This window comes from Odontomachus brunneus, unplaced genomic scaffold, assembly GCF_010583005.1.
Source record: "Odontomachus brunneus isolate Ranch 3 - 2012 unplaced genomic scaffold, Obru_v1 Obru_scaffold_083, whole genome shotgun sequence".
NCBI lineage: Eukaryota > Metazoa > Arthropoda > Insecta > Hymenoptera > Formicidae > Odontomachus > Odontomachus brunneus.
The window spans coordinates 715,047-725,258 of record NW_022639533.1 but is presented as its reverse complement, the minus strand read 5'-3'; the positions used below and the strand labels follow the sequence as shown (position 1 = coordinate 725,258).

The 10,212-nt window shown below is 37.6% G+C and overlaps 2 protein-coding genes across 6 annotated transcripts in view; both read right to left on the bottom strand.

Annotated features, from left to right (window-relative positions):
* The window catches only part of LOC116847775 (neurofibromin), a 21,864-nt gene extending 16,865 nt beyond the window's left edge, over positions 1–4,999 (bottom strand). For all 3 annotated transcript variants that reach the window (XR_004378821.1, XR_004378820.1, XM_032823124.1), the window contains exons 1-5: positions 4,763–4,999; positions 1,987–2,317; positions 1,612–1,830; positions 828–1,518; positions 477–723 (exon numbers count right to left, since the gene is read on the bottom strand). Coding sequence is in view for 1 of the 3 variants with exons in the window: in XM_032823124.1 (XP_032679015.1) it covers positions 477–723; positions 828–1,518; positions 1,612–1,830; positions 1,987–2,317; positions 4,763–4,822 (1,548 nt within the window). In the remaining 2 variants the exon portion in view is untranslated. The remainder of the gene's footprint in view (positions 1–476; positions 724–827; positions 1,519–1,611; positions 1,831–1,986; positions 2,318–4,762) is intronic.
* Positions 5,000–5,769: 770 nt separating this feature from the next.
* The window catches only part of LOC116847778 (inositol-pentakisphosphate 2-kinase), a 166,170-nt gene continuing 161,727 nt past the window's right edge, over positions 5,770–10,212 (bottom strand). For all 3 annotated transcript variants that reach the window (XM_032823132.1, XM_032823131.1, XM_032823134.1), the window contains 4 exons: positions 9,643–10,068; positions 9,340–9,558; positions 8,764–9,149; positions 5,770–7,567 (listed from right to left, as the gene is read on the bottom strand). In XM_032823132.1, coding sequence (XP_032679023.1) covers positions 7,333–7,567; positions 8,764–9,149; positions 9,340–9,558; positions 9,643–10,068 — 1,266 coding nt within the window. In that variant the 3' untranslated portion in view covers positions 5,770–7,332. The remainder of the gene's footprint in view (positions 7,568–8,763; positions 9,150–9,339; positions 9,559–9,642; positions 10,069–10,212) is intronic.

Genomic DNA, 10,212 nt, shown 5'->3' with positions numbered 1-10,212 from the left:
TCTCTCTCTCTCTCTCTCTCTCTCTCTCTCTCTCTCTCTCTCTCTCTCTCTCTCTCTTATATTTCTACATATCTTAATTAAAATATATTAGGTTTGCACGAGTAAAGTTATTTTTTTCACATAATTTGAATATTTTTCACCGAGATCTTGCTGCTGGCATGCATTTTACTCAGGGTTATTCAGGATTGTAGAAAAATTACTTCTTAAAAGTAACTCATTATTATCATCATTAAATCTGTAATATTATCATGCAAAATAACAGTCAAGTAAAGCAAAAATTAATGATAAAAATAACGATTTTTGTAATCGTTATAAAAAAATATAATTGTGTTATCACTGTCGTTAATAACGAAAGAAATAACGCTGTTACGAAGTTGTTACCAGAAGAAATTGATTTTAGCGGTAACGGCATTACAAGTAACGCGTTATTTCCAACCTTGAGGGTTATCTTATGCCTACTTAGAGGAGCAACATACGTGCAACATTAGCATAGGATCCGCGTGAATGAGCCGCACCATTCCCAGCAACACGTTCTTAGAGTTGGCAATGTCCTCCTTGCTTTTGAGTAAATTCAAGCTGTGAATCATGCGCAACGGCGCGTACCATATGTAATTTTGCGTGACCTTGTTGAGCGTATCGGTGAACATATTTCGCAATTTCGTGCTATGCGGATACAGAAGGTCGATTTGCGGCCACCATGACAATCTCGGTTGCGTAATGATCCTGAAACGCATACATTAAATATCGATCAGAATACCGCCGAAGTAAGAATACAGCGCGCGCGTTTGGCACGACTCTTAAGAATAAAATACATATTCGGCACTTGCTTGTACAACGAGCTGACTAGGACAAACTGGTACATCGAGGGATAGTTAGCGTTCAGGCAGACTTTTAAAACTTCGCTGTTGTGTGGATTGATGCGGAAGCAACTAATAAAACAGTCGATTATTAGATCGACGTCTTGCGCGGTGTAGTTTTGCCCGCGGTAGAAAGGTTTCGAAGTACTGAAGAGAAGCGACACTAGGTCGGCCATCAGTTGCTGCACCAAGGTCAACACAACGTTGTTAGTGTGCTGGTTGCTGATATACGTGGCCGCTTTCGTAAGCTTGACGCATGTGACCGCCGCGGCCTCGGTCAGCTGCCGGCTGGAGCAACTGCCGTACATTCCCAGGCTGCGCTTCACATTATCGATGAAGAGTTTTTTTTTGTTATGCCGCGGTGAACCCGATGTACCCTTGTCAGATCTCACGATCTCCTCCAGCACCTTAGGTGACAGTACCAACAGCATGATTTGCAATGGCCACACCGCCGCGACTCGGCTCTTCTTGTTGTCGACGAATGTGTCGAGTACGTGGAACAGTTCCTCGCACGCTTTGCTCAGGTCTTCGTTGGGCTGCCTCTGCACTTCGCCGAATTCGTCCGGATATGTATCCATCCAATTCCAGATCGCCTTCTCCAGGGAATTCATGAGAATTAGGTGCGCCGATTTCTTTAGTGACCGAACTTTCTGTATCGTTTCTGCAGCGACATATAGCAAGTGCACAGGTGAGCAATGATACATTAATGAGTGTAGTATACGCAATCGCGGCACAATTAATATCCACCGCCTACCATTCAAGAGCCTGGTCAGTCTATCAACGTCAACGTTAATATGCTGCATTATTTCAATGTCGCTGCAGTCCGGATTCTCGTCCCCGCTGTTGGACAGTTCCTGCAGCCGGGCTGATATCCGGTTGAAGACCGCGTTAAAAAAATTCAAGCTCAGAGCGAACAGCACTTTGCTCGCCAGCTCTTTTATCGTTTTCGTCTGCGGGCAGTCGGCTGGTATACCTGCAAGAAATCAAGATAATCGTTTGTGTTTAGAAACTCAAACTTTAGATCAGTGGCCTTTACATTCAATCCTTAAGAATCTAGAGTCCATACACTGAGGAGAACTTAATGCAACCTTTCTCAGATGTATCTACGAACCCAGTTTGTTGGGCTCACCTATAAACTGACAAATCTCCCTGAGCAACAATTTCACGTTCATGGCCTCCTCGAATTTCGTTGTATCCTTTGGTTGGTTGGCCAGGCACTTCTCCAATGTGTCCAAGACAATTATAATAGACTCTTGTCGAGCCAGATCCATATTCTGAAACAGCCGTTGGTTGCCAGTGTTCGGTGTCGTTGCTCGGTGTTCCGTGTCGTTGACGCGCTGCAGCACCTTCAGGAGGCCAGATATAACGAGAGAGAAGCGATACTGCGAGATCGCGATTAGGCATTTAATGTTCCTCTCCTCGTTCACGAGGACGTTTCGAGAACCAGAACGACACGGTAGCTGCATTCAAAAGAGACGAATTTGAGATATAATTAAACAAAAACAGAAAGATATAATATAAAATAAAAGAGTAATGTACAATATATATAGAATACTATATCTTCGGGTATCTTTACTCCTCCCCCCTCCGAAGGGAGTTAACTTATATTGTAACAATTTCATTAGGATTGTAAAAATCCATTTATAATTAAAGTTACAAATTAATTTAAAAGAACGAGTTATTTTTTACGCAGATCTTAGAGCTTGTTAAAAAATCTTCAAGTGTCCATCACAAACGTGAAATCTTGTCCTTTCATAACACTATTCGGCAATATTTTGCTCCACAAGTGGGCATAGTCATTTCCGATGATGTATTTTTGATCGTTGAATACGAATCCGTTGTCCAAATTGGTTGGTTATCGCATCACAATTTTGAGAAAAATGGGATAAACGTGACTAAAACCGACGATCTTAAAGTATTTTATGATCTGCAGTGACAAAAAAATTTTTTTCTAAATTTCACTAATGCCAAGCGAAAACATGAACTTCAAGATTTAAAATGTCTTTTTCTCATTTCACTAAGATAACTGAAAACCGAAGGAATGAACACTGACCTATTTCTTTCCAAGAACTTACTGTCCTTCGACGGACAGCTGAAGGAACAGTAATTATCACGTTGTACGAGATAAAAGTAGGCGTACCGTAAAGGAGGCGTTAAAGATACGCGCGTTCAAAATAACAGCGGCGACAAATTGTCTCGACATCGAGAAACGTCAGTTTACACGCTCATGCCGCGCAATCGATCACGATTTTGTTCTCTTTTCTTTGTATTATCGGGCAACGGGCAACGCGACAAAAGTTGTGCGTAAAGGAACGCAATTTTCATTCATGCATATTCGAGCTATATAGTATTGTCGTAAAAACAAAATTCCAACGGAACTCGGCAAGGGCGTAACGAATTTCTTAAGGTACTTTCAGCTTTATATACTTTACGAAACTGAGCATTTTTCAATTATTTTAGATCCAAGTCGTATGATAAATATGAGAGAGAGAGAGAGAGAGAAATTTTCCCTCTCTTTTAATATTACTTTCAGTAAGGCGAAAAAACCCGGTCACCTTGGAATTCACTCTAATCTGTCTGAAATTTATCGAGTGGTGAACAAGTGTCTCCTAATCAATCTTGCAAATATCACAAACGCAAATTTACATTACAAAAATATTCTTAAGTTTATTATTGAAAGAATAATATTACTTTAACTGCAATTGTCAGTCAACTATCGTAAAAATGAATAATAAAAATACAAATGATATATAAAACGTAAAATCATCCTAATATCAATATTTATACTTTGCACCCCCAAACAATTACGCTACTGCACGTACACCTTGATTGAGCTGCTCTCACGGCGAGCTTGACTAGAAGCGGAGGGGGCGAAGGTCAAACCGCAGGGGAGGAGCTGGGGGAAAAGAGGACATTCTCGCAAGAATGCATCTTTTCATGAATGAACGAATAAAAGAACGATTTCGAGCGATATCGAGCGCGATGATCCTTCGCGCATACTCCAAGCTTGTCAACATCAACTAATGTACATTAATTAAAAATGTGAAATTGGGAAAAAGGAAAAGAAACCTAGCTCCAGTCAAGTTTGAAATTTAAAGTTTGTTGGTTGATTCGCTGAACGTTGGGGAATATCAGCGATCTTCAATTTCGATCTATCGAGAGTTCGATCTATCGTTGTCGAAAATTAATATAATAAAAAGTATGTGTGTGGGTGGAGTAGATATGAGCATACGGGATGTATTTTACGCTTTTTTCTTATTCTTATATATCACCAACTTCGATCCAAGTGGAATCGAGCGTTATATATTTAGTTCTTCCCCAGGGCGAGCTCCAGGTCGAGCCTGGATCTCGAGTCCGGATCTCGAGTGACAAAAACCGTAAAGATTCGAAATAATCGTAAAAAGAAATATTCTCAAACCACTTGAAATTTTAGATGTTTTATAAGTTCGTGCCGCTAACCAGCTGGTTGGCATCACGTTTCAATACGAGTATCGTCCTCGCAATCGTTGATCTACGAGCCAGCACTCACCCGGTCGTTCATGAACCTACCCCACGAGCGGTACAACGAGCAATGCAACGAGCATTGTAACGGGAGTACAACGAGAAGAACTCGAGATTCAATCCTCGAGGTGAGGAGAGGTCATGGAAAGAATGAAATTGCAGGACATCTTCCGGTAATCAAGGATATATATGAGAAATTAGAACGAACGCGCGAACACTATAGGTTATCATGGATTTAAGAAGAAGAAAGTGATCATACTGGAAGAGAGGGTGGCGAAGAAATAAAAAAAAAAACAGAGAACGAAAAAGGAAGATCTAGAAGGTGGAAGGAGAAGGACGAGCCCGACAACAAGGAAGAGAGGGAAGGAAGCAGCACTCCTTCTTCAGGGCACTATCGCGCCTACCTGATCCTCGAAGCGCGTGATTAGCGCGTTCGCCCATTCTCCCGGCTTTTGCGTACTCATTTCTCGTCCGAGGCTCACTGACAAGGCAGTTTACCACGTACGACAACGAATCACCAGGCAGCTACGAGCCCACGAACATACATCACCATTTACGAACATCGACTGACAGGCCACCGCCGTCACCATCGCCGTCGCGGAGCCGCGAAACGCACCCAATTGGGAGGTGCACTTGCGCGTTGCCGGTGGTGAAGTAGCAGATATGGCAGAGCGTGCCTCAATGCCTCAATGCCGACCCACCAATCGCACGTAGTGCAGTCAGGAGCGGCGCGAGAATTCGGAGAGCCTTCAATATATCTTTGACAAAACCAAAAAAATGCCTCCTTCCTCTCTGTCTCACCTGTCCTCTCAGCCTAGAATGAAAAGAAACAACAGTAAGAGATGATGGTAAAGAATTTTAGCTCGATATGTAAGACTAAAATTTCAGTTGAATTCTTACCAGGTGACTGTAAACAGCCCTTTTTGTTGTTCGAATTTTTCTTAATAATTTTGATGGTTTTGTTTAACTGATATGTAACGACGTTGTCCTCTACATCCCGTACTGTTTTATTGTCTTAAACAAGATTGTTGCGAACAAGAAGTTTCCGAATCCATTGAAAAATGCCATATGTTCAATTGACCTAGTAAGAATTACTTGCAGAGGGCGGTACTTCAGCTTTGTCCGGCCCTGGTTCACTCAAGCTAGTATACGCTTGCCCCACCTTGCACCCACGTCATTCATAACTGTGCTACACGTCCTTATATCCGGGGCAATCGCTTGTACGAAAATTCGATCGGGTTACTGGTATTGTTACGTCAACGTTCTTCAATGTATTCGACTCTATTGGACAATCTATTGAAAAGTTATCGCGTTTTTATCGAATTTATATACGTGATAATTGTTTAAATAAAATATATGGTATAAATATATATCATATCTTATGGATATATTTAGTAAGGAACGTAAGGTGTATATGTCTCGGAATATCATATATTGTTGAAATCAAATTTCAGGAGAGAATATACATTTCCGTTTTCAACATATGAGCCCTGTTTACTTTCACATTTTATACGCCATCTAAGGAAAAGAGACACTAAGGACTGGTTTATAATTTAAACTTAAAATGATAGTTTAAACTTAGATTTTAACCTGAACTCTGTTTAAACAAAACAAACGCATTGTTAGAATAGAGTTTAAACTTGAATACAAGTTTAAACTGCTATTGAAAAACCGACCCTAACAAGTCCCAATTTAAACAGCTTATTCATATCCATTTAAAAGTGAGTCTTATAATTATGAGATCTTCACACATTTAAATTAGTAAAAAAGTTACTTTGACTCCTGACTATTCGCAACGTTTCTTTTCGCTATACAAACTTATTCATTTTGTACATTTTGATATAGTCAATAAAATATAATCCAAATGGAGTAATCAGAAATTATACAAAAACATATGTATAAAGCTTATGCCGCAAACAACTTTATTTTGACTTATATATATATTCGATATGCTCTATAGATTTTAAAAGCAATAAATATGAACTATTTGCAGTCGAGATACATTGAGTGATAAGAATCTTATTAGTTGTAGCTGTTCTAAACATACTACGCAACAAAATAACCGGCACTAACTGGGAGAATAACCACAATGTAATTATTAATATCTTATAACCACATACGCACATTCCGTTACCGCTTCTTTAATTTTTTTCAATAAATAATTTATTCTATGTCACTATATTCAATTTTTTTTGTCACAAATTAATAAATCACTTATTTAATCAATTTTAATCTTACTTAATCAATCATCAAATTACTTAATCATTATTTTATCAACTTGCTTATACAATTTCATCAATAAAGAATAAATCAATGTTGCATACGATTATAAAATCCTGATAACCAGAGTTGGTAAAATTACCTTCTTTTAAAATAACTAGTTAAAATTGCTTATTATATATCGAAAAAGATAAATTTTCAAAGAATTTAAAAGAAATAATGATTCGTTAAAATTTCAATTACTTTCCTCTAAATTTTGGAGATTTTTTATTACAATTCGCTATCGCCTATCCCATATTTGTACATGTTATCCGTACACACAAAGTAAATATGAAAATAATGATTACATTCGTCATCATTAATAATAAGAAACTAATTCCGTTATTAAATCGTTATTAAAAAAAGAATTAGTGATAGTAACAATGTTACCTAAACAACATTTCCTAATCCTGATCAAAAATCTAACGAGTCCAGCTCGCTGTCCAACTACAAAAAATAAAAATTAAGTAGTGGTTTTACAGCCCTAAAAGATATGTAATTTGTTTGTTTATCGCACAAAACTTGTGCTTACATAATTTTTCATCTATATACAGTATATATGGAAATAAGTTCAATCCAATATACCAATTTGCATTGATATTCTCGCTTATACACTGATCATTGCAAGTAGAATCACATAAAAAATAGCATGCTTTGGTATCGGTAAGCGTATCATTAATTACGTGTATATACACTTTCGCTGTTAAGAAGATCCTTAAATATTGCATCCTTCCTGGCGTCGCGTTTCGCACGATTGTCTATTCTTAAATAGAATATCTTCTTCTAACGAAGAAATCACAGCATCGAAGATATCTACATCTCGTTGTCGGTGTCTTTCGATGGAATGAACACTTTTCGGATCCAGATCCGAGACTCTGACGCTACTCAAAAAGCAAAGTTGCTCCGAGAGCTTGATTGTATTTTCCACAGGTACTCTCCATGTATTTTCCCTATAAAGAAAAAGAGAAATCTTAATTACTTGAAGTGTACAATTATATCTGAAATACTTTTGATATGGAGAAAGTAATGACGGGTTCGTTGCACATTTTACGATACCTATACCATGTTTTCTGTATATTAAATTGCGTACCCTTGTAGAAATATCATATTAAAAATCATTGATAATTACTTATTATTAATACTGAAACAATATTTTTTATTTATTAATTAATTTATTAATTTATTTATTTATTAATACTGATACAATATTTTTAATACTGAAAATAAGTAATTATCAATGATTTTTAGTATGATATTTCTATAAGGGTATTCTAAGTAAATAATTTACTCGCTGTAATGTTTCGTATTGGAAAATCGTTGCACTACTTGGACAATAATTATATCAAATAATTAAAATTTCCTACAATAATATTACGTTAACTTAACTCTGCGCTCTACATATTTTTACGTAACGTTGACTGTTTATTCGCAAGTACTGTCAAACTGAAAAGAATGCACTTATCAACAGTTGGTAATAACATGTAATAGAATTTAGCATAATATTACTGTTACCATCAGTTGTTACTTAAGTCGACATGCATAGAGCAGAATATTCAAAACTTCCATAAAGTCAATCAAGCTGATATTTAAAATTAATTATAGTATTTTACATCTACGTGCAGACAATGTAAACTATGTTATCTTGTAGACAACTTGTGAATAATCTATAAATGTCGTTCGAAAAACGTATGCTTAAAAATTAAGAAAAGTTAGATAAATTTATATGAACATTATTTCCTAAACAAAAATTACAATCCACAGAATTTTCGAATTACATTTTTATCTACAGAGAAATTAAATCTACCAATATGTCACATAACAAAACAAAAATGTAACTTATCTTCTTTAAACGTTACATTTATAATTAATTTCCAAAACAGATACGGTATAACTCTCTTATAATTATTCTTTTCTATAAAATTTAATATAATTTGTAATATTCTACATAATTTACATTGTCTATATAAAAAACGATATATATGTCGGAAATACGTAAATAATTGGTGTAATCTTGAAACCTACGACACAATGTTGCTTGAAGCGCAAAGAGTTAAATTTGTTATAAATCCCTGTTGTAATAAAATTTACGTCAACGTTTAAGAAATGCGACAGAAAGGTAGGCTGTTGTTTCGAGCAATGTACTTACGGATGTAATTCACGGAAGGTCATTAATATCGAACAATCTCTGACTGTAGCAAACAAAAGGTAATTTTGCAACGCTAACAAGTGCTCGGCGGTGATCGATGTATTTGCCTTTCGCTGGTCACCTTCGTTGTCAGCTATCTGATTATGCAGACACTCGTTCCTCTCACAAAATGACTGCTGCAAATCTAAGTTGGGACTAATTCCTGTTTGCGATACGAAGCCGTCATTCACGAGCGTTTTGTCGCTATTAGCAGATAAGATACGCTCCGAACCGGCAGCACTGCGATTCCTATTAAGATCATCGTCGCATCTCGTCTCGATGGAGCTCTTAAAAAGTGTCTGTAAATATACTCCTTTTATGGCCTCTGTTTTTTGGATGACTGCACTCTGAAATGAGACAAAAAGAATGACAAGCATTCTCTAATATATTTCATTATATAAAAACTGATTAAAAATACAATAATAAACTATGCAGGACTTTCCATATGCATTCAATTCAATGTAAAAGGATCTCATAAAAGCATAAATTCCATTGAAGATCTTATGAATTTAATTAAGAAAATATCGTATAACGTACAGCATGTCTTTCGGATAAGATGCGAGGGACGTCGGTGGAGACGCAACTTCCATGTAACTTTGTCAAATCGGAATATATCATATCGTCATTCAGCAGTGTCGCAAATCTCGAGTAGATACTGTAGATATAATTAGTATTCATATAAGACAATCGCTGAGCATTCCAGATTCGCTCCAGCACAGAGCCTCTCGGCAACCCGTCGCTGTCGAAATTGCAGGCCTGCAAAACGCAAGAAACAAAAGTGGTACTCGACGTCGTTCTTCTTCCAAATAAACGTTAAATTTTTGTAGCAGGTGCGTCTACCTTTTCCGCGAGACGAAGGCATCTCTCGGCTCTCGCAACCACGTTCGGTTCAGCGCAGAATGTCGGAACTTGATTCGAGGGTAGGAGAAAATGACGGACAGGACGTATGGCGGCGAACAACGGTTCCAGCTGCTCTCGGACGAGAGGTCGTGTAAGAGCGGCGCACACCAAATTGCAGAACTCGTCGACGCCAGCACACTCGTTACGACACGCTGCCGTATTCTGAAACCATTGGTCCAACACGTCCTCGAGATCGCCCGGCTGGGACTCTTGGTCGTAGACGACAAGACCGTCCCTGAAAATCTTCAGATTATTCTGCGGAGACTTCAGGAGCTCTTTCACGGCAGCTTTCATGCGCGTCTCCACTCCAGAGAACAAGTCGAACGGGCAATAATTGCTGCGAGCTGAGATGCTCTTTTTCCGCAGCTGAAATTATACTTTGTGTTAATATCTTATTAGTATCATTTATTTATCTATTTATTTATTTATCTTGTTAATATCTTATTTCTCTCTATTTCTTTATTTCAATTTATTTAATCCTCTCTCTCTCTCTCTCTCTCTCTCTCTCTC